Source organism: Mya arenaria, chromosome 12 (genome assembly GCF_026914265.1).
Source record: "Mya arenaria isolate MELC-2E11 chromosome 12, ASM2691426v1".
Classification (NCBI taxonomy): domain Eukaryota; kingdom Metazoa; phylum Mollusca; class Bivalvia; order Myida; family Myidae; genus Mya; species Mya arenaria.
Window position 1 is genome coordinate 14,529,305 of NC_069133.1, and position 25,330 is coordinate 14,554,634.

The 25,330-nt window shown below is 35.9% G+C and overlaps 1 protein-coding gene across 2 annotated transcripts in view; it reads right to left on the reverse strand.

The window, feature by feature from the left end:
* Nucleotides 1-12,939: 12,939 nt before the first annotated feature.
* LOC128212420 (erythroid differentiation-related factor 1-like) overlaps nt 12,940-25,330 on the reverse strand; it is a 47,627-nt gene continuing 35,236 nt past the window's right edge. For both annotated transcript variants that reach the window (XM_052917879.1, XM_052917880.1), the window contains 8 exons: nt 24,429-24,629; nt 23,551-23,751; nt 19,977-20,206; nt 17,553-17,705; nt 16,167-16,319; nt 15,487-15,634; nt 14,658-14,895; nt 12,940-13,745 (listed from right to left, as the gene is read on the reverse strand). In XM_052917879.1, coding sequence (XP_052773839.1) covers nt 13,547-13,745; nt 14,658-14,895; nt 15,487-15,634; nt 16,167-16,319; nt 17,553-17,705; nt 19,977-20,206; nt 23,551-23,751; nt 24,429-24,629 — 1,523 coding nt within the window. In that variant the 3' untranslated portion in view covers nt 12,940-13,546. The remainder of the gene's footprint in view (nt 13,746-14,657; nt 14,896-15,486; nt 15,635-16,166; nt 16,320-17,552; nt 17,706-19,976; nt 20,207-23,550; nt 23,752-24,428; nt 24,630-25,330) is intronic.

A 25,330-nucleotide genomic window follows, 5' to 3' on the forward strand; every position in this document is an offset into this window, starting at 1 on the left:
GACAATACGAAATTAAACAGGGGCTGTATTCATAAAACATCCTATTAATACGTAATTTCCTATTTGTCATGTCGGTTTTACTGAAGTATGTCTCTTAGCATATAGTATAAAAAAACTTTATGATATCTGAAATACATACAGTAAAACTGCAATCGCTCGAGGTCGCCAGGGACCGAGCCAAAACCTCGAGGGAACCGATGTTTCGAACGACCCGATTTTCAATTTTTCAGTTTGATATGAGATATCTTTCAGTGTATTTTAAGTTTGAAGTCGTCAAACAGACTGTTTACTAAGACACCGATTATGTGTTTCGTTGTGGAAAACGCTAATATGTTCAAAAGTTGACGTAATCTAAATGTAAAACGCAAAAGAAAAAAAACAATAAAAAGAAAATGTTTATTTTAACAAAAAAGCACATTTTCGTAACAAGCAACATTTGAATGACAGTACATATTGTGGCATTAGTCAGATTTTAGTTTCGCAAAATCAAGGATTGTTGATTGGCGCATCTTGTCGGTTTCGCGAAACTGTTCAATCGTAATGTGACGTGGCAGCGTACAGAGCGTCTGAAGATCACTGTCAGCATCGGCAGTGAATTCAAACAACCTTCTGACCACATCTAAAGCGTTAACTTCTCTTCATTAACTACTCATAATTATCATCTCAAATGCCCATATCAACTAATATCGGTCATGCGTTAACAGTAAAAAACTGTTTTTCACACCTTATCAAATTGCCTTTCAACTGTCATTGCATTTTTTACAACTTGCGAAAATTTTAACACCTTGCAATTGTTTGTTTATTTTGGAACACGCGTTCGGGAAAAGGTGTGAAATTATGTCCTCGAGGGAGCCATAAGGTTTTGTGCACGATGTGTGTACTTGGGACCGAGGATATTGCTCGACTGCTCGACATAATTAAGTTTCGATGCAGCGTGGGTATATTTTATATGAAAATAGAACGAAAATAGTTCGGGACCAAGCTCCGACCTCGAGGGAACGCCGGCAATCGGAACTCCTCGGCTAGTATCAAGATATGGCCTCGGATATAATACGGGTCGTAAGAAAATAGTCCATCATGGCCGACCAAGAAGATGTTCAAACAACCAAGAGATATGTTAGGCCAAAGACAGAATGAGGAGCGAACTTTTACCACTTATTTGTGTGTAAGTGTTATTTTTATACTTATTGTATTTTAATAAAATATAAAAATAGTTTTAAAAGAGCCCTAATGAGAAACTAATTGGAAATGTCATTAATTCTTAGTGGGTGGGGTAAAGTCTTCTTTCATTTGACAGATTCTAATATAGTAAATAACAATTTTGAAGCTCCAGTGATCAGTGGCAAAAATTAAGAAAACAAATACTCTATTTGATTTTTTTTTTTTAAAAATAAGTTTGAATCTGACTATACTTAGATCGATAATAGGTTAGACTTTCTTTCTTAATGTATTTATCTCATACATTTCATATCATTAACTTTAATTTTTTATAATTAAAATTTACATTCTTTTAACCAAGGATGTATGGTTTATATGTCCGTGAGTGTTGGTAGCGAACAACTTAATGTAATGGCACAATTGAATGCCTCGGCCCTGTTCACTAATATAGTTCTCTAAATAAATTAGATCTTCATTCTATTGGTTTAACAAAATGAGTTTGAACGCATAAACCAGCACACATTTCTTTCAAGACTAAATTCTATGATATTCACCAGTGGTGGTGATGCAGAAACATTGAAAAATGCTGACATTTTTACTGTGCCAATGAAATGCAGACATTTAAATTTTAATCTTATTGTCATTTTCAGAGAAGAGTATGGTACCAGGGGTGCAGCTGACTCTGATTTCCGGCTTGTCCTAATGAAAAAAGGCAGATGAGGTAATGGTTGTGCTATTTTCGAAATTTGGACAATAATTTAACAGTCAAGTATCCTATTGGTTTAAGCCCAAAAGTACCTGCATGTTTGTACAATTAACCAACAAGGATTGACAGTATTAAAATATCAACATTATCGATGAATTTAAACATGATAACAATTTCATTTCATATTTTTTAATTTACCAGTAGTCCAGAGCTAAAAGCTGCTCTCTCACAGATTGACAGTTCTTCTTGGTCATTCTTCAAAGGCCCAAAGGAGTAATTAAAATTAAATTTACACATATAATTAATTATATGGCTTAAAGCAATAGCAAAAAAATAGTTTCCAAACAATTGAAATCTGTTCTATTATGTGTGATCTTATATGACTAGTTGGAGGAATTTTTACCAAATTTTCAAACTTGTATATGAAAGACTGTGATCTGATATTATGTCAGCAGTCTAATATCACTGGTTTCCATACATTTGCACAATAATTGTCAATTGGCTCGTTTAAAGACAAAAATAAAAAAGGTGTCAGAACAGTAAAACTGTGAGGATGCAGCTTTAAATTGGTGTTGCACCTAATGTTTTGTGAATACTTTTCTGTTGTTGTACAGGCTTTTAAAATAATTGATCTGAAAATATAATTCCTATTATTGTTGTATTTTCTGTTTTCTATTTCAAGCTGGAATCCGAATGTAATCAAAAATGCCATTGTATGAGGATTGACCTGCAATGCATGGAAATCATCTAACACAACTGCAACGCCTACTTTGGAAAAATGAGTGCAAGATGGAAACAAAGCCTTCAGTGGAACATCTTGTCATCTCAAATATTTGATGACTTACATACTGATGTGAAGTTGAAGATAAAAGTCATCTGTTGGTCCGTGATTATTAAATAAATCCGAACATATATTTTAAAAGGGTAATATGGTAAAGGATTTATCTACGCTTAAAGTGGTTTTCCTATATTATGGAGGGAAGATAACTACAAAAACAGAAACAGATGGCATCGGCAGACCAAATAAAGGAGAACTATTTTGTTCAGTTCAATTTTTAAGACTTCAGAAAATCCGTTAAAAGGGCACATCCTTGCAAATGCCATATTGTAAAATGGGCTCTTTAAAATGTGAAAAGGTGAAAGTGGTCTAGAGGATAAGCCTTAAATTCAAGATTGTGAGTTCAAGACCTCCAAGACACTTTCTCTTGACCTCAGGAAAAGGATGTCCATACTTGTTTCTACTTAGGCAACAGACTTAAAAGTGATTTTGTAAGCTTCCAGCTTGTATAGCAATCTGATAAGGCATAAAATAAGATATTAGCTGACTTGCAAACAGTTTTTCCATTTGTGTTGATTTATTTTTCAGTCTGTTGGAATGTTTATTAGAAGTGATGCGCATTGCTTACTGCAACCAATATTTATTTTCTTTATTAAGTTAAATTTAACGAACACATAACATGACTTGTGATTTTACAGATGCATGTTTATTTCGTTGATTGTATGAGTTTATTTTCTCAAATGATGTAATAAAAGTTATTCTGAATGACTGTCCTTTTTTGTTGGAAAAAAATGTGTTGAGGTTTTGGCATAGCATAGTGTCATCATCATCATTGTGTACAAAAAAATATTGTGAAGTCTCCCAAAAGACTCAATGCACTTAAAAGGGCTTGGCACAGAAATGAAAGTAAAAATGGGAGCAAAACCTAATTTATCATTAATTTTACATGCGATTGCATACAGATGGCTCTGTAATTACTTGACTAATATTAAAAATAAAATTAAGAGACATGTTGATCCAAACTGTAATTATTCTTGTTTGCATTTAATGGAGTTGGACATAAAAGAGTCATTTGGTGAAGAGTGATCCAAAGGCTAACAAGAGATGTTTGTCAAACATTATGCCCCCCCCCCCCCCTGAGCGCCATGTTGTCAGGATTATATGGACAATTGAATGAAATATGCATGGACCGAAATGACAGCTGATTTGTCGCTAACATTGTATGCCGTTGAGGCAGTTTTAAGATTATGACCATTCAAAGTTTGAGGATAGAGTGTGTTATGACCATGACCTTTGACTCTATGACCTCAAAATCCATAGTAGTCATCAGCTGGTCACCAAAAATCTAAATGTTAAGTTTGAGGGCCATGGGTGCAGGCATTGACAAGTTATCACACAGACAAGCATTTTTCGTCACTGTAACCTTGACCTTTGATCCAATGACCCCTTAAATCATAAGGGGTCATCTACAGGTCAGACACAACTCCAAGTCAAGTTTGAGGGCCATGGGTGCAGGCATTGTCCAATTATCACTTGAAACATTTTCGCATTCAAGGTCACTGTGAACCTGACCTTTGACCCAATGACTCCTAAAATCAATAAGGGTCATCTCCTGGTCAAGCCCAACTTACATGTTAAGTTTGATGATCATAGATTCAGGCATTGTTGAGATATCACTGGGAGAAGATTTGTTAACTTTTTTGTGTTAAAGGTTACTGTGACCTTGACCTTGGCCTAATGACCCCCAAAGTCAAGAGGGGTCATTTACTGGTCAGGCCCAACCTTCATGTCAAGTTTGATGACCATAGGTCCAGGAATTGTCGAGTTTGCTTTCAAGGTCACTGTGAACTTGACCTCTGACCCCTTAAATCAATAGGGGTCATCTACTGGTCAGGCCCAACCTCCAAGTCAAGTTTGAGGGCCATGGGCGCAGGCATTGTTGAGTTATCACTCGGGCAACCTTTTATCGTTCAAAGTCACTGTTACCTTGACCTTTGGCCCAATGACCCCTAAAATCAATAGGGGCCATATACTGGTCAGGCCCAACCTCCAATTTAAGTTTGATGGCCGTGGGTGCAGGCATTGTCGAGTTATCACTCAGACAACCTTTTACCATTCAAGGTCACTGTGACCTTGACCTTTGGCTCGATGATCCCCAAAAACAATAGGGGTCATCTACTGGTCAGGCCCAACCTCCAAGTCAATTATGAGGGCCATGGGTGCAGGCATTGTCGAGTTATCACTCGGACAACCTTTTACCATTCAATGTCACTATGACCTTGATCTTTGACCCGATGAGCCCCAAAAACAATAGGGGTCAGCTACTGGTCAGGCCCAACCTCCAAGTCAAGAATGAGGGCCAAGGGTGCAGGCATTGTCGAGTTATCACTTGGACATCCTTTTACCATTCAAGGTCACTGTGACCTTGACCTTTGGCCCGATGACCCCCAAAAAACGATAGGGGTCATCTAATGGTCAGGCCCAACTTCCATATCAAGTTTGATGACCATAGGTCTAGGCATTGTTGAGTTATCACTCGGACAAGCTTTAAAATTATTTTACCATTAAAGGTCACTGTGACCTTGACCTTTGACCCGATGAGCCCTAAAATCAATAGGGGTCATCTACTGGTCAGGCCCAACCTTCATGTCAAGTTTGATGACCATACGTCCAGGAATTGTTGAGTTATCACTCGGACAAGCTTTGGTCTACCGACGGACCGACCGACCGATTAAGTATTATTGAAAAAGGTCTGGTATACATTGCTGAAAAGCTTAGTAACCTGGCTAAATATTTGTTTAAGGCTTTTATTTACAAAAAGATAAATCAGTTGAGTATCTTATCAGTTACTCTTATGGTGTTGTTGTTTTTAATAAAAAAATGACAATTTACTCAAAGATATTGAGACTAATAATTGTAGCTTAAGACAAATATAATGTGTAAGGAAACTTCTAATGAGTTGGTTTTATCCACAGCCTAGGAGGTAAAGTGAAGCATGATCTGCCTTGAACAAATACAATTTTAAGACAAGTTCTGTCAACTTAGTGCACCAGTCAATTGTAACTCCCCCCCCCCCAGCCCAGGTCCGGGGGAATACTGTGGTTAACCCGGGGAAATGGGCTGTGTTTTTACCTATCAGGTGGCCCTGCAGTGCTGGGTGAATGCGTTGGTTTTATCTTCGCTTAAAATGTAGAGGGGAATGGACCTTACCTAGAGTCCCTGGGGTGTGGGGGCATTTGGCAGGGATTCTGCCATTGGATCGTCCGTGCAGGGTGGGGATTTTAGCCGGGGTTGGCTGTACTGAAAGTCAAAGTCCCCACTATTCCCCAGACCTGGGGGGCCGTGGTTACAATTGTCTGGTGCATATCCACATGAACGTTGTACTGGTACTCTAACAATTGAGCTTACTGCGTGGATAGTCACCGCCCCACCCCAACCCCACAGAACTGTTTACACAAAAAAAATCTGCAGCCCAAACCCAATAATGCTGAAGTAAAGGCATGCATAGATTTCAGCTGGTAAAGCTGACTGGGTGCCAAGCTCACACCCATCCTTCCACAACCCACAAAACTCTGCACAATGCAATCAATGCATGATTTTACAGAATAGTAATGTTGTTTTAATGGCATGGCATGGTGTGAAAAATAACACGGCAAAGTATGACTTAAAACTTACATTTCATAGGGTATTCCTATGACTGTTGAGAAAATGTTGACATTTAGTCCATGCATGCATTTAATCCGATGTAATAATTCATGCATGCCATGAACCGTATGATCATTTCAATGACTGTCAAGTACATTTTCTGTGTGCTCACGATTTTTCTAGAGGAAATAGAGTGCTTCAACTATAAGGAAACATCTAAATATTCATAAAACGAACATTCTTTGAGGTTACAATAAATATTTTCTCTTTAACAAGCACATTTAATTTAACACAATCCATTTCCTTGTTGTTAAAATGGGCCTTCTTTACGCGGATTGAAACGGTGTTAATCGCCGGCAGCCGCATCGCACTTTCGTATATCCTTACTATTATTTACGAGGTCTATCTCGAAGCTTGCCGGAGATGGCCGAGTTGTTACGATTGGGAACGCCGGTTCTCGAACGACCGCTTGTTTGAGGGAACGCAGTTTCACTGTAATCTGAAATACATAATTTTCAATATCTTTTTTTAAAATTGCATACTTTTATATTAAAAACAATTATACTTTTAATTTGACCATAAAAATTGACTTAAATTAAGAAATGGCTTAAGACGTTTTATCAATACCGGCCAATACCTTCAATAATATCAAACACAACTGTGATGAATATCAAACTTCAAACAGAGACTTGAATGTATGATGCAGATCCCAACAACCCTAGTGGATTTTTTTATTTTATAGAAAGTTGAAAAATCGTCGACAAATCATGTTTAATAGTTGAATTGTGTTCCATGACGTGTTAAGCAGCCCATAAAATGTTCTATTTTTTATTTTCAGGGTCAAGACGGATTTTACCCAACTGAGGCCACAGGCAACTATTAAAAGTAAGCCAGGGGCAGCTGTTGGGATCTGCATCATACAAGTCTCAGTGAAAATTCATGCCGACATTATATCTATAGTATTGAAAGTGAATGATGCTTGCATGCTTACCCGTACAGTGCACTTGTATTGACTATAACGACACGCGAGTATAAAGACGATCTCATTATGCCGTCAATGTTATTTCGTCCATTCACTTTGTTTTACACAGTTAACCGAAAATCTGTCTATACCGACAACGAAAAATCTTATCCAGTTGATGCCACTAATAAAACATATTTTAATTGAAACACTATATTGTATTATTGCCAGATGTATATAAATATTGGCGTGATATACCAAATAAGTAAAGGATAAATAATTGTTTCAGTAAGATATGCATCATATTTCACATCATGAGCACCGGAAGTAATATTTCACGATTGGCTTTGCCACGAGTAAAATATTTACCTTTGGTGTTAACGATGTGATGTACACACACACAGAGAGAGAGAGAGAGAGAGAGAGAGAGAGAGAGAGAGAGAGAGAAAGAGGATCTTAAACGAATGTTTAGGATGTATTTTTAAACGATAAAATCGAGATTGTGTCGAGATTTATGGTTTTAGAATTCTGAGTTTATAAGTAACTCAAATACGGTAGAAATCAAGGTCAATGTTTCTTCAATACGCATTCTCGTGTCCATTTGCAAATACTTTACATAGTGTGTTATTAAGATGCATCATCCACCGGAAAGAAAATGGACGGACATAAATAAACATAAATCATGTATCAACTATCAACCGTAATTCAAAGGTTTCACTCAAAAGTATAAAAAATATATATGACAGTCCATTTAAATCCAGTAAATCAGTAATAAGTCCAATGTCATTACTTCATTAGGAATCACGCGAGTGTGTACATGTCATTTGGCGGTTGAAGTTTGAAAAGACCAGCGCCACCGTCGCTTTCATTAGTGCGCATATGCTTTGTAGCTAGTGGATTACAGCATGGATTTTACCTCCGTGAATTGGAGCACCACAAATGTTGTAAAATCCACCAGAAAAGGTGAGATTTTATGTTGAATGATAAGTTACTGAGTCAGTGTGTGGAGTTTAGCATTGCTGGCGAACGGCACAGACTGAGCATTTTGCATGGATCAAGTAGACGGGGTATATTCACTGGCGTAAAGGATGTTGGGAATTTCCTTGTGTTGATTGGGATCTACGTGGCTATAGTTGTTCAAAGATGCAATTAATGTTTTGTGTCAGGATATTTGCATAATCTGTTTCGCATGAACATACTTCCTTTTAGCCATTCAAATTTTGGACGAGGTGTTCAAGCGCTGTGGCCAGGGAGTCGTTTGTTTGGATAAAGCCCGGCGGCCTTCTCACACCATTCGTTTCATCGTGGTGCTGATTTTGTTGCCACTGACAGGATTTCTTTTAAAACATCGTTTCTGATGTTTGTTTACGTCTCTTGACAGCTCGTATGAATACTGTGAATCTGTGATGCAGTAACCTAACTCATTTTTCCTCCCGGCATTGTATTCGTTTGTGTTCCCATTTTTACAATGACACGGGTAAAATCTGGGAAAACTGAACTCATATTTTGATGACTTCACTGTTTCAAACGAGATATAATCTGCCGTCAATTCATTTAAGGAATGAATTGCGGGGTTGATGTCATTATCGGGGTATAAACGCAATTGGGTTGGTCAATGTGTGTGGAGTCCGAAGGACTCCACGCGTACTTTGACCAACCCAATTGCGTTCATATCCCCGATAATGACATCAACCCCGCAATTCATTCCTTAATATATTTACACCAATAGTTCATTATTTCATCCAAGAATTGTTAAAAAATACTTCATTTCATTTAAGAAAACCTTTCAGCAATCCGTTCTTACCCATTCTGTAAATAGAACGACCCGACTATAACCGGAAACATTTTTTTCAAATGACGTCACAATAACGCGGGAAAAGATCAACCACTTGAAATCACTTTAAAACGTAAAATTGAAACACTTCTGGTATCAATATATTTAAAATATAATAAACTAACACTTTTAAAAATGTTGATCTATATTTTACGGGACCTGCAGACACAATACAACCAATAACAAGATCAATAGCTTTCATGTATATTGTTATGCAATGAATTACGATCCGAACATATCCGAAGATGTTGCGTTCATCGATTGATGAGCGCAATTGCCGAAAGGCAGTTCATTTAAGGAATGGAAGTTGAGGTGTAAATATTTGACGATGGTGTCCCTAAAACAAAGCGAGCGTAAGACGGGAACTAAGGACTCATTATCAGGGTTACGTGTAGTGTGGAACTATTTTGAGTTTGGTTCCCGTTAGTTGCTTGCTTTGCATTAACGAGTATGACGAGTGGAACGCCATCGTCACATATACATAAAATACCGGAAAAAATGACAGCCAGTGGTCGTGATAAAACGCATTTGGCACGATTTTCGTCGTACGCCTTTTTCAAATGAAGCGACTACTGCTGCCATCGTGTAGATCTTTAACAGTTATGACGGACGGACTTTCCTCACTTTTAATACTGTACAGCATAGTATTTATCTAAAATTGCATTTTATGTTTAAATGGACTCGCTTATCTATTGTAAACTGCACTTTTTATGACGAAATAAAGTGTGGCGAATCATTAGGATTGTTTAAACTAAGATACTGACGGCTGGAACCCATGTATATGGTCAAACATAATCTTTGAAGCCCACGATTTTGAACAGTGTGTTAAAGGTTAAATTATCTCACAATTTATTAAGAGTCCTTCTAATGCACCAGTCAATTGTAACCACGGCACCCACAGGTCCGGGGGTATACCGGGGAAATGGGCCGTGTTTTTACCTTCCAGGTGGCCCCGCAGTGCCGGGTGAGTGCGGTGGTCTTGTCTTCCCGCCAAATATAGCGGGGAATGGGCCTGACCTAGAGTCCCTTGGGTGCGGGGGCATTTGGCGCGGTTTTACGGGCAGTTCATCCCCACAGGGCGGGGACTTTGCCCGGGCTTGGCATGACCGAAAGTCAAAGGTCAAAGTCCCCGCTATTTCGGAGGGGGTGGGGGGGTGGGGGGTACTTTTGACTGGTGCATAAGCGAGCGGCTTTATTGTCAGTTCCAGGCCTTCCAGCAGCCACTAACATAAAAGTAGGAGGTTTTCTGACAGAAAAGAAGGAAATAGTAGGAATATTTTTTACAAAAAAGTAGGAATATTTTTGGTTAAATATGTAATTATTAATAACTATTAACTTACCTAAAGGAGATGTTTTTAATGCAAAATCATACCATTCTATATGCCACATTGAATATTTTAGTGAATGATGCCTGGTCGGTTTCTGTTGCTGAAATGTGTGGGTGAAAAGATGATGCACGTCAAAGTGGAACATGTTGCCACACCTTTCAACAACAGAAACCAGCCAGTTTGACATCTTTTGTTCATTTTCTGCAAATAAAACTTGCACGAAGATCAAACTTTAATATTTTTGCGGACTTTATTTTCAAAAAAGTAGGAATAGTAGGAGTTTTTTTAGAAAAAAGTAGGAAGCTGTTAAAAAAGTAGGAAAAAGTAGGAACGCTGGAAGGCCTGCAGTTCTCTATTTTTTTTCTTGACTGAATTGGCGTGGTTTCGCTCTCCACTTAAACCAGATTTATACTTAAATTGTATTTTGTTCTGCCATTTCGGTATCAAAGAGTAAAATTAATATAAGTGTTTTCCGATGCATTACCATGAAGATAGATAATTGGTCTTGATAAACAATGAGCGAGTCCCTTTAAATAGCAATTTGTACCAAAACGGTCGTCATCACATAGATTAAAAAGCCTAGCCCTGGGTGATCAATCTATGTGGTATATACTAATACAATTGAAACGATCTATTCTTTCCATATTTGTCGCCACGGCAAATAGATCATGATCTGGGGTAATTGAAGAAACATGCCTGTTAAATTGATTGCCGAGAATCGTGACTTTGGTTTCTGGACAAGATTATTTCAGAAATTGCAAATCAGCAAATTACGGTGATTTGCTCTAAGTATCATGACAGCTTTAACAATTTTGACAGATCTATCAGTTTTGTAGCATATTTGATATTTTTATTATTATCGTGTTAAGATGCAATTGAACGAATTAAATGTATACGTGTCCCTGTGTTATTGAGGAAAAAGCTTGGCACAGATATGGTTGACTTCCAGTAGGTATCAACCACTGCTGTGGTCATTACTGTCAACAACAACCTCATAGTTGTCCGATAAGTGCAGTGGCTAGCGAACTCGCTTCTCACTAGGGCGACCCGGTTTGATTCGCGGCCTGGGTGCATGCAAGTTTGGTTTGTGATCACCAAGCCGGGCAAGTTGGTTTTCTCTGGTTTACCCAACAAATCCAGACCACACTCTCGCGCAACCAGATTGACTTAGTGTAAGTTATTATAAAATTCTTAACAATCGTGTTAAATTAAAGAAAACAAATAAACTAACAATCTCATTTCCTACCATAACAAGATTTCTTCATGTTTTCTAAGTCAAAATTTGGAATAGAAATATTTTACAAATAATAATTTTTATATCATATGATCGACCAGTGAGATTATTTTATATGGAAAGTGAATAAATTTAAGAAATGACTTAAGATTCTTTATTAATATTGACGCTGGACATTCAACTTAAGGTTTACCTTTGCTCTCACTTGACTTCTTGGCTCACTGTTTTTACTTCAACAAAAAGACCCATTTAATATCAAACCTCCATACACATTTTAGAAATATGTTTACGTAAACTAAACAACAACAAAAAACAACAAGTAAATAGATAAAATCATAAACGATTTTTGCTTCGGGGGATCTTGAAGTGTTCTATCTCCTTGCTGTCCTACTCAGTTACTATGTACAGTTCTCAGCAGAAAGATCTGAGCGTAAAGGGTTAATATGTCAAAGAATAGCCTTCGCTCTTTATTATACACTTACCATATTAAAAAAAAAACTTTTTCCCACATGTTTCCCATTACAAGCTGCCTGTTCAAAAAGTCAGCATTGGATGCACGCTAATATATTTCTTTCGCAGATATTTGAAAAGCTTCCTTTTTTAAGGCTTGGTTCACTTTCACGCTTGATGCTTTTCATGAGTCTTAAATGTATCAAAATGAATAAATTCCGTCCCATGTTCATCAAAGACAATGCCACGCCGCTGTATTTATTTTTATCAGTGGTAAGTCATCCAAGCAAAATAACGAATCATACCTACTTATAATATTAATGTTCGCTCTTTTGCTCCAGCCGGGTCTTTTTATATACAGCTCGATAAGAGCCACTGTTTGCACCCATGCAATGATACATTACACATTGTACACACACATTGATTTTAAAAGGAGAGTATTCAGTTTGATTCAATTCATTATTCATATTTCTATTCAAACTGTTGTTGTTGTTGTTTTTTCGATAAAATAGAAAAAGGCAATTTTAAGGATGAGAAAAGTTACTTCCCTTGTAGTGAAATTTGCCATTTATGACTTTTAGATTTGCACATTATGCAAGTTGAGGACGTTATTTTCGTTTTAGGAAAATATCAAGCGAGAAAAATGTTTCAGTGCAAACAAAATAGCAAATTTATATGGAAAAGTACCGATTCTTTTACTAACCTTCGCCTGGTTAGTGGACTTTCTCATTAAATTTTGAAAAAAAGAATGCGTCCAGTGTGTTGCGACAACACATTATTCGATCGGCACCTTATTTAGGTATCATCACTTATAAGATCAAGATAAAGTTTCATAAAAGCAAGTGTATGTTTTTTTATTATTTAACATTCGCTGACAGGTAACTATTCACAAAATATGTCATGTTTTACTAGTTAATGTACAAGTACAAAACTTAAAAAATGCCGTAAACATATTGCACCAATAAGCAGTAGGTGGTTTCAAGATAAACATAAAATATTGATAAAAACAACAGGTCCAGTTAGCTCTTTATCACTAACTTGAGCATTATTGCTCTTGAAAACAAACACTTCAATGGTTGATGAATATTGGGTACAAATTATGGAAGCGATACGTGGGTGTAACGATGATTTTTATTTGATTTGACAGTGTGGTCTAGACCCCCCAGGTGAGCCATAAAGGTCATGGCAGACCGTAGTTGCTTTTATTCAGCAATACACTATTAGTGTATTTCATTAACATGGGTTAACTACAGTAAGTACTAAAACCTAATTAATTTTAATGCTGCTTACTTCAAGTGCTTAGTATCTTATTCGATTAAACCCACAATAATTGATGATTTAATAAGACTTAAGATAATTGCCAAACACTATAAAGTTAAAACTGTCCACTAAAACATATCCATCATCACCGCCGAACGCATAATATAATGAGGTATATAACTTTCTATTGTTTCAACACATTAACGAATGTCTAACTTCTAAATCTTTTTGTAGAACTTCCTGGTAGAAGCATGTGACCTGAGTGAGGACAGTGAGTAAGAATTTACACCTAGATATCACAGTGGCGCTATCACTGTCGGCCTTGCCATGGCCTAAACTGGCCGCATATAGTTTCTTCATGTCATCAGCCTTCGAACTTGCCTCCTTTCCACTAAAAATATAATAATTAAAAGTAATAAGATCTGCTGAAATTATATTGACTATCATACAAAGGCATGCTATTTTAAATACATTTTAAACAATTACATGTAGTCTTATCATTTTTAACAAATACACGTATGCTTATAGAAGTTAACTTTGCAATGTTTTAAAAAAACTTATAAGTCATGACATTATGAAATAATTATGAAAAAGCCCCAATTTACCATTAAAACAGAAATCTGATCATTATAACATTACATTTTGTGGTATACAAACTTCAATAAGAAACTGTAAATCGAGTTCCTAGAGTAACACAATGTTTCTGATTACTTGGACTAAGTGTTTTATCAAACCCTTACACAAGAAGGGCGATAAGTCTGATGTAAAACAATAATTGCAATATGGAGAAATAACTCTGTTAAGCAATTTTTCGATTGTTTTACATGTGAACTTAATCAGCGAATATCAAAATGTTGTGAAGACAATATTATTTTTGACGCACAATTTGGTTTCAGTTGATGCAGTTTTTACTCTTTACTCATTTAAAAAAAAATATGATTGCGATAGATTATTTCAATTTCATATATATCGGTAAAAACGTATAATGCTACGTATAACACGCAGTATGAACCAGCCAGTTAACTCTAGTGTATAATATTGTTATAGTTATTTTAATTATATTAATAACGTAGAAGGCTTCAGAAAAGGGGAAATAATATCCCCTATTACGTTTTCTGTATACTTTAAGACACTTGTCAATTACTGTACAAACTTCATTTGAAGATTATAGTTATTTCACCTGTAATAGCATTTGACAAAGCTACAAGCTATTGTGTTAGAGATAATAAATTGTTTCAATCACAAAATTTATGATGATGTTCAGGAAAAGTTCAACATTAAAATTTGATAAAAGCAGTCTTACCTTTTCCTAGAATTGATCTGTTTATACACTTTGACAAGCTGTAGTAGAGTATGTTGTAGCTTTGTTTCCATAATAGTTGATATAGTGTGAGATTCTTTCAACAGACTGGTTTGCTGGTCTGAAGTTTGATTCGAGTCTTCTAGTTGACTTGTTAAGCTTTTTAGCGACTCAGAACAATCTGTTAGACTGTGCAACATGTACAGGAGTGTTTTAAGCTGATGCCTTGGTGCAGTTTGACCTAAAAAGTAGCGAACACAGAATAAAGGACATGCTTCCGTTAAAGGAAATCTGGTAGTTTATGACTCACTAGAAATGGGCTAAACCTTTCAAATGAAAGAGTCCTTAAAAACCCTTTAAACATTTTGGAGAAAACTTTCAAAGGTGATAGAAGTTCAACATATCGTGCCAATTTTACTTTTATAGTCACATTTTCGATCAGTGATAAAGTAAAATGAAATATCTGTCGATCAGTCTATGAAGTTGGCAAGTTAAATTTGCAATTTATTTAATATTAACATGATCGTTAAAATTGGTGGAAAAACACACAGACAGATCATTCGAAAGTAATAACCATTTGCATTCAGAAAAAAACTTTCAAAATTTCAAATTCGTAATTGAAGCTGTTTACAGTAATTACAATACTAAAAAATCATGAAGATGACTTTGGTTTCATGGGTCATTAAAAGTTTGTTTTTATCTTAGTATTACCAACAAGCACCACACAAAATTCACAAAAAGCTTCAGATTTTACAAGCAAAAATTGCAGCGAAATTTACATGTACCTGAACAATAATTTTACAACTGTCATACGCATAGAAGTTGAACCCACCTGATAGACAAAGATCAAGCAGTGCGATATACTCAAGCTGGGTCTGCAAGTGTTCGTTATAACATTCCATTTGATAGTATAGCTTCAACGCCTTCTCATAGTGGCTCTCCGACAGTGTACGTAGATGTTTTCTCTTCTGTTCTGTATGCTATATGAGTGTAGGTTCAATACTGGTTAGTTCTTTTGGCCAAAATGTAAATTATTTGGTTAATATTTATTTATTAATTATATCTCACCAAACAAATCATTGCAATGTTAAAACTACCAAAGAGGAAATAGTGGTAATCTATTGGGACATAGAAATGTCAGAATGTTTGGAATTGACATTTCAATGGCTCAGATTTCAGATCAGATCAATCCCTTAGCAAAACGCAATACAAGTATAATTGATAAACACCAAGAGCTATGCGGTGTGGTCACTCGTCTGTTATTGTTTTTTCAGTTGAACAAGGGGCAATTAACTCAATAAGTATTTCAGTCAGTATTATGGGCATTGTTATACATGTGTGTATTGAGCATGGCAACATGTTACATTTTTACCATTTTTAATTTGATTACACCATATTCTTTTTATTTACTGCCTAGGTTAAAAACATACACGACGATGCTTGCGATTATCATAATACAAAAAATGTACCTCATGACTTGTGGAGTAACCTGAATGCAAGGCCCATAATTACCTCATCTCGTAGAGAGTTGTGAAATAATGAAGCCAATCTGTGGTTAATGGTTGCAGCACGGAACTGGTACATCGTCTGGCTGGCAAAGGAGGCATTATCCTTTCCACAATATTTAAGTGACTGGAACATCAGGTTAACCACCTCATTTTCTACCTTTGAGTGGATTTAAAGATGAACTGGTTAAATTTAGATTTAAGCAGTTAAAACTCTGGCATTTTACAACGGCATCTGCCTTAAAGCCATGTGTATTCAAAGGTATGCATTCTAAACATTGAACACCATGACCTTACAAAGGTGTTGGTGCCTTCCTCAGGCTGATTTAAAAAAAAGATGGCATAATTAATTACTTGATAGACTACCATCCGTTTAACCATCAGTTAATCATTAACACTTTACTAAGGTGTAACTGCTTGAACTCATTAATTTATGATCCTCTGCATACATTTCAGAAAGAAATCAATAATAAAGGTGTATAATTGCATCCCTATGATTATGCTGCTATACAATTTTTGCTTAACTAATTTACCTCCAAGGAGAAATCAATTTTGCTCCAATGAGATTTCACACAGGGCATAACAGAAATCCTATCACACAATTGATTGTGTAACCCCTTGGTTAAATTACGTGTAGGTGAGTTTTTGAGTTGATTTTATAATTTAACCTGACACCCAATGCAAGATTAAACCCCCCACTTATTTCCCCTCCCACGACCAAGGTAAATCCAGGGAAGATTCATTGGATGAAAAAAAGGTTTGTTTGCTTTTTTGTAATAGAACTGAAACTTGTGTACATTTATGCTGTATAGCTAGTTGCTTTATAGAATTAATTGTGAACAAAGCTTTTATGAAAATAAGCGGAGATGAATAAAGTTAAAAACACTTTGTTTTAACATTACTTAGATGTGCTAACAAACAACATATTCATTAAAAGTTATTATGACACAGTCAGTCATTCACGACAAGGTACAATTACAGATTTGAATCACATTTAATGTATGGCTTGTGGTAGAAAAAACATGTCAGTTTTTGGTATACTCACAGTATAATATCTTGAAATTGGGTCATTTTTACGTTCTATTCCTACTTTCAATAGTTTATTTAAAGGTAATCATTCAACAAAATAAGCAAACTAACATTTAATACATGTTGGGGCTATTTATTTTTGTTATCTTTTCACTTGCTTTGCTAACGCTCAAAACTTATATAAGACTTGAGCATCAAACAGATTGCAAGGTCGCCGAATGGGTCTGATTGATAGGTAGGGGAAATAAGTTCAACACTTCACTTGCAACCCACTACCCCCACCCCTCTGCATTCCCACTACCCCCACCCCTCTGCAAGCTTTGCAATTCCTCAAACCGTTTGCTGATTTCCCTAATTTCTATACCTCCTCCTGTCTCACGGAGGTCAGTGGGGCGTAGTCTTGTAGAAGGGCGGCCATATTGAAATATGTAGTTGACAACTCCCAGCGGACAGATTCCACCAAGTGCTTAAATCCTTGGTTACCGAGTTGGAGAGCAGTTTTGTAGCTGTTTATTGCCTGTAAGTAGATGTTTAAGGTATAATTTGTGGTGTTAGTGCAAACAAACTGGTGCAATGACAGTGGTGTTCGGCCCATTACACCACGTGTTTGAAATAATAAGCTGAAGGTGTTGAGAACATTTAAGTGCAAAATATGACTGTTGCATTTACAATTTGAGGGCTTCGAGAAGAGCAACATCGGAATGACAAAATTAAATAATTGTTTATTGATTATTTAATACAGTATAGCAATTAACTATTTATGTGCTTTATAGCCCATGTGTCATTGTTATTTCAATATATATTTAATCATTTAAATACAAGTACTCTATTATCCATTAACCTTTGCCATTTTCAATAAATTCAATAAAAATCATCAAAACAAATATGGTGGCTGCCAATTTGACTTGTTTTTACTGCGTCCAATCCATGGTATTAGAGGGTCTCAGTTGTTTTTGCCAAAATTTTCTAGTAATTTTTTGCCTGCGTCCTAGCTATGCTAACGTTCTTTAAACAGTGATTTACGGTATATTGACAAAATGCCAGAAAGTGATATCTTTAAACTGTTATGTTTTTTTTTCTTTTATAATTAAGGGAATGGTACAATATCATCAAGGGTCCTTGGAGCAGTCTCGTACAAGTACCTATGAAATATTTGAAACCAGACCCTTATGCCATAACACAACGTTTTTGCAAAGCAGACCATTGAATGAATGCCCATGAACGGAGCCATCAGCATGATATTTAAAATTCAGATACAGTCCTGTTTTAACTACATTGTTTTACAAATGGCTGGGTGCCATTATTTACTCAAGGGGAATCAACAGATTTAGGAAGATCAAAACAAATCCAAGCAAATATCAGAGTGTTGCAATTGACAGCTTCGTGACTTTTTAGGTTTGCAAAAAGATTAGCTTTAATTCTTTTTACGCCTTGCTTGCAAATAATAACTTAATAACGATAAAGGTCAACCTCTATTGCAAAATGTCATCATTGTGTGAACAAGCTGTATTATTACACCACTTTAAGGTAAGAGATGCTATAAATAGTTGAACTTGAAGAACTACAAATCATCAAATGAAATGACCGAAAATAAAATTGTAAGGAATCTTCGAGAGTTATATTTACTTTGTTATGCCTCAATTTTTCAAAAAAAATAAGCACAACAAATTTTTCAAGCGCAACAAGATTAAGTATCTGCATGTGGCATATTTCATTAAGCCATATAAAAAATTCATAACTTAATTTTGATTTTACTGAGTAAAAGTTAGTTTATTTGTGTTTATCATAAAATATATTTTTATGTCCAAAAACTATTAAATATGTGCTGTATATCACACAAGTTATACAGAAACAAAAAAGTGAGCTTAGCTTAAACCTGTTTTAAGGGACTTCAGATGATTCAAGAAATGAGAGCCAGGTCTTTTCTCTTGAAAAAATCATTGAGATATAGTGTGTCTACTGTGTTTTTAAGTTTTAACATGAGCACCACATGTTCAATCAATGGCCTATCTGTTTTTCCCACTCAATCCAGGGATATGAATCGAAAAAAGTTTCTGCAAGAGAAATGACAATCGCTTTAATATTTCATTGCCAGCAAGGTTGCCAAGTTCCGTGTCAGTATCAAAAAGAAGGTACGAATTAAAAGGCAGACAATAATATGTTTCATGGTGATGTTAATCTATAGCACTTCCTTGGTGGGTTTCAAATTATTATCTCTGAAAACTTGGACAACTTCTAAAACATTGATGTTTTTTTTTCCAACACAGAAAGACAAACTATAGTCAGTTACCTTTATCAACAGGAGCTGTCACAGACACGTGATAAATGCCCCTGATTGTGCCATGTCGGACAGATAGCATTATTAGACCACAAGAGATGTTTGTTTTTTCATCTAGGCCCCCCTTATGGCAGCCAATAAGTAAGTTCACATTTAATGTCTGAGTGATAAGTGATAATGATAACCAACATTGCTAAAAGACTAAGGACCATAGGAGAGTAGCTATTAATTGGACCTTATGCCCAATTGAACTGGATCAGACAAGTTTTGGCCTACTGACCAACGGACCAATGGATCGATGTTTGCAAAGCAATATACCCCGATTTCTCCGAAGGTGGGCATAGTTAACAAGCAGAGATCTGACACATGCTGTCATTTTATTGTAATATTCACTCTCCAGTTTAACCTGAAAGCCAGTGCCACCAGCAAATGCACCAAGGCGATCACACACCCCTCCACCTCACCCCAATTTTCTTTCATCGAGTGCAAGAGTGTGACACATGCTGTTACCTTATTGTAATATTCTCTCTCCAGTGGTGTGAATTCCTGCTTGTTTCCAATCTGTACAGTGTTTGTGTAGGTCTGAGCAATCAGCCGCATCAGGCGCCCAAGGTTACAATGTAACAAGGCTTGATTGGCTTTGTCTTCTATGCACTCAAACACCCCTATACCTTCTTTTAACGCCTGAGAGGCTTGATCCCATGTTGTCTGCATCCCCGTCAATGATTTCTCCTGTAGATCTGAAATGGCACCTTAGAATCAGATGGCAATGTGAACACCCAACATCATTCTCCATGCTTGACTTCTTAACTTCACTGTACAAAACAGCTCTTGTCAAATAATATGGATTGTACTTCTTAATTAATGGTAACAGAACATCAAATATGACAGCTTTATGGTGTGAACATTGATGCCAAATAAATGAAATAATGTATTTGTGAATGTGGTATTTATACATTTGTATGGTGTGAACATTGATGTCAAATAAATGAAATAATGTATTTGTGAATGTGGTATTTATACATTTGTATCTCCATGTCATTGTGGTTTGGGCCCTTGCCTTGTGCATTTAAACAAGGTTGTTGTTGTTTTTTAATTTTCGGCCACTGGGCTTGTCTGTAGAGTTTTCATTGTATTAATGCCCTATATGAAGCTTACAAAATTATGAAGAAAAAAGAATGTCTCTGGGTGATGGTGGTTTGGGTCCTTGGCTTGTGCCTCTTATCAAGGTTTTCCTCAAGTTAATGCATACTTTGATTAGATTTACCTTTTGCATTTTATCTTTATTAAGGATTGTTGGGATAAGAGGGAGGTTTGTGCACATAGACTGGTTAAAAACCCCAGTAAATTTACATTTTACTGACTGTTCCAAGGCGGTACCTAACAATTCGTGATAAACATACCCAGTTTTTTTATATATATAGTATGTATGCACTGTGCTGTTTGTGGAGTTTTGTGCTATTCTTCCACGTTTCTTGTTTCAAATTGTAATTTTATGATCTATGTCTTTGGCGTTTACCCAGTGTCATTAAACCGGGTTTATGTTTAAACATTTTGCTACTGAGCTTGTTTCTGTAGCTTTTTGCATTAATATTATTTTTGAATTTTAAACAACTGGGATTGTCCCTGTAGTTTTCATTGTATAAATGCTCTAAATAAAGATAACAAAAGACGCAGAAAAAGAGTGGGCAAAACGTCCATGGTTGAATGATGTGCCAATCAACAATAAAGGGAGATATCAAATTAATCTGTAATAATGGGTTAGAAATATAATGGTGTGGATCCGGACTAATCTCCAATAATGATCATATCATTCTGTTGCTCCCAACAATCTGAAAGCAAGGCTTATATTTCTAACTTTGTAAACGAAAACAAGTCCTGTTGAATAAAACGTGACATTTTTATGTTTCATAAGCAGCATTGTATTTGTAGTTTTTTTTGTTTTTTTACTGTTATTTGGAAATTATCCATATTTAGTTCATCTTTCATTTATATTATAATCAGTTTTATATTCAATCTGTTCGCATGGGTAAAAAAAAATCACACTAACATAAGTGCTGCGGCATGACTTGTTTTTACTGCCCATGTCACATTTGCTGACTTCATTAAATCCCATAAGGATTACAGATTGAATTGACTTCGCTAAAAGCACCTGCAATCTAATTCAGACATAAAATCCGATTAAATCTTATTCTCAGTGGCACAATGCATGACTTTTTTTTGGAACAGATAAAGAACTTCAGTAGGACTGTTAAATAACAACGGCATTTGTCAGATTGACCAAAACTGATTAGCAGCAAAACTTCAAAACAAAAGTGAAAGTCTCTAGCATTTAAGAACGCTTTAAATACACTAAATAATGGTTTAAAAGGAGTTCCTGATTTCTTCATAATACACATACGAGTGGTAAGACTAATACAAGTGCCCAAAATAATCAAATATTTTTTTCTTTTCATTTTTAAAGTTTGCTGAATAGAGTCCCCCCCCCCCATTGGCATGTAAAGTGTTCGCCTTGACACCTTACTCTAAAACCATAGCGATGAAATATCAGTACATAACTAGATACTTGCAATACTTTTGTACAGAAATGTAAGCCATCGAGAAATGATAAAAGCTGTTGGCAATGTCATAATTATATCTACAACTATGTCTTGTGGGACACTAAAGATTAAAACAAGGAAGTAATCAATGTCTGTTTTCATGAACTTTCTCACCAACTTACCACCCACAAAATGACAAGATTATCCACAGGCATCATAAACGAGAGACAATCCCCAAGGAAATTCTTGTCATAAAACTCACGACATAGCTGCACCAACTCCAAAATTGCCAACCAAGGAAAGTTTTCAAGCTTAAAAATTAACATAATGACAATAACAATGACAAGAAATTGTTGGTTAAATGAACATTGGCAGGTGGTCTTAGGGAAATTAAAAACCTTGACTGTAGAGGAAAATGCTTTATGGCACCATTTGGGACACCGGTGATGTTTTCATTCTTAAAAGCCAGCATGATTATACAATAAAGCCCACTCCTTTCATACCAAAAATATTGCAATCATGTCTACATATTAAAATACTGCAAGTTTTTTTTATCTTCTTTGAAACTTATAAAGGGTTATTTTGAAACTAATTCATGGGAGTTCACAGCGCCAAGTTAGCAGATTTTAAATGCCAATGGTACACACACCGGTCGGAGACACACAAATCATTTTTGATACATAAATATGACACTGTATGTATGATATAATTGTAATTATCTCTTGTTTTTTGACTGATGACATTTTCCATTATTATACCACGCGTGACTTTGCCATGTTAAATTCTCATATACCCATCATGAGCAATGTTATATTACCACATCCTGACAATAAAGTTTTTGACCCTAGTTGACATGATACTTCACATCTCACACGTGTTTAAAAATATACATTTTTGGTTTCCCAAGTCTGAGTCAGAAAGTGCTTATTAAAATATTAAATCTGTAACGTCGGATGCAACTTCTTGTGTATCAATACTGTCTTTGTTACATTTTAAGACTTCTATCAATTGTTACAAAAATTATTACAAAATAAATCATTTAAACTTAAAAGTTGTGTAAGAGTGAAAGGATTATATGTAATAATGATCGGTATAATAAAATAAAAAATTGCATGTCTTATGAGCTTTGCCTCGGGTAACAGTATTTCCCTCATGTTAACAAAATTTCCTGTCAAATTGGAAGCCAAGTGTATGATTCATGCTCTTGTATGCTTTTGATATTATTAAAATAAAGAAAAAAAAAATTGGTCAATTTACATTAATATATATATATAATATAAACTGCCTAGTTTTTATCTTCTTTATCTACAATCTAAACGCTTTTAAATGATACCAAAACAATATGGAGACAGTCTGCAGGCATCAAAATTTCACATTATTGTACAATAAATACCTAACGGCAACTATAAATAATTGCTAGAAATTCATCCCCGCCCACCTACACTTTGTTCTGCAGGCCCTTGAATTTGATTGACATGAAATAAATTTTGAACAAAATTGCAACAATAAAAACTAGTCAAAAAGTTATAGATTATAAAACAAACCTGAGGATTCGAGGGCATTCTGTGCTTGTTGCATGAGACAGACTCCCAGCTCATTGTACGCATTTCCTTCACGTTTCACAAGCGGCTCAAACACATGCTTGTTCTTCTTGTTACAGAGCTGAACAGCCATCTTGTAACATTGAACACAGCCTTTCAGGATGTCTGGCTTGCTGGATGGTAGGTCAAACCAAGATTCAAACTCTGAAATAGAAAACAGTGCCATACTTTGAACAACAGCTGTCACATTCGCGGGACAAATGCCCCCAATTGGGCCTTACTGAATGGATAGCCATTATTATAACACTTTAGAGGTTTGTAAAACATGTATGCCTTCCTCATTGCAGCCAATCATTCATTTCATATTTAATTGAAAGATAAACAGAAAGCTTCTTGTGTCACTGAAACCTTGACCTGTTCAATGTAAAATCAATAGGTCATGACCAACTTTGCTACAAAGTTTGGAGACTTTAGGCCAAAGAATATTCTATAACTCAATCGGACAATCTTTTTGTGTTCAAGGTCCCAACTACCATGACTGTTCACTTATTCACTTTATAATGACCAATCACCCTACCAAGTTCGAAGACCACAGGCCCAAGCATAAAATGTATATTTTCATATAATTTTCACAATGAACACACACCAGTTAATGTCAATAGTATCAACAAAAGAGAGTAACAGATCATTCTACAACAGCTGTGACATTATGTTTATTTTGCAAAATATCCTCAGACTCTGTTGTTTTTATTCATTCAAACAAGCATGCTTGATATTAATAACAGACTTGGACAGTAACAACATTTTGAGAGTGGAAAAACTAGTTTTACGGGACAAGGACAAGGAAGGCAAAGAATATAAAAGTTTAAAAGAAAACTCACCAAATGTCTCGAACTCTTTCTCAGTCATTTCAAGTATGGCACATTCTTCAGGTGGACTGGTTTTCCAGATTACAGGCCAGTCTACAGGAAGCAGGCCAGTTTTGAGGAGACCCAGTCTTGCATCTCCAAGGAGACCATAGAGTGAGGACAACAGGGCATCATTCTCTTCAGCCTTGTGGGGTAGAATCACCTTCAGGGCACCTGTCAATTGGAATCATATATCAGGTATGGATCAATGTAGTGCTTGCATACCAAAAATGCATTTCTTGCAATGGGAAACATATTTCTTGCAACCAAACATGCGTTTCTTACAACCGGACACGTATTTCTTGCAACCAAACACATATTTCTTGCATATTGGACATCTGTTTCTTGCAACCGGACACATATTTCTTACAGAGTGAACATGAGTTTCTTGCAACCTGACACATAATTATTTCTTACATAGTGAACATGAGTTTCTTGCAACCAGACACGTATTTCTAACATAGTGAACATGAGTTTCTTGCAACCTGACACATATTTCTTACATAGTGAACATGAGTTTCTTGAAATAACACCTATTTCTTGCAAAGTGGACATGTGTTTCTTGCATATCAGACACATATTTCTTACAAAGTGGACATGTGTTTTTTGCATATCAGACACATATTTCTTGCAAAGTGGACATGTGTTTCTTGCAACCAAACACATATTCCTTGCATAGTGGCCATGTGTTTCTTGCATACCAGACACATATTCCTTGCATAGTGGACATGTGTTTCTTGCATACCAGACATATTCCTTGCATAGTGGACATGTGTTTCTTGCATACCAGACATATTCCTTGCATAGTGGACATGTGTTACTTGCATACCAGACACATATTCCTTGCATAGTGGCCATGTCTTTACTGCATACCG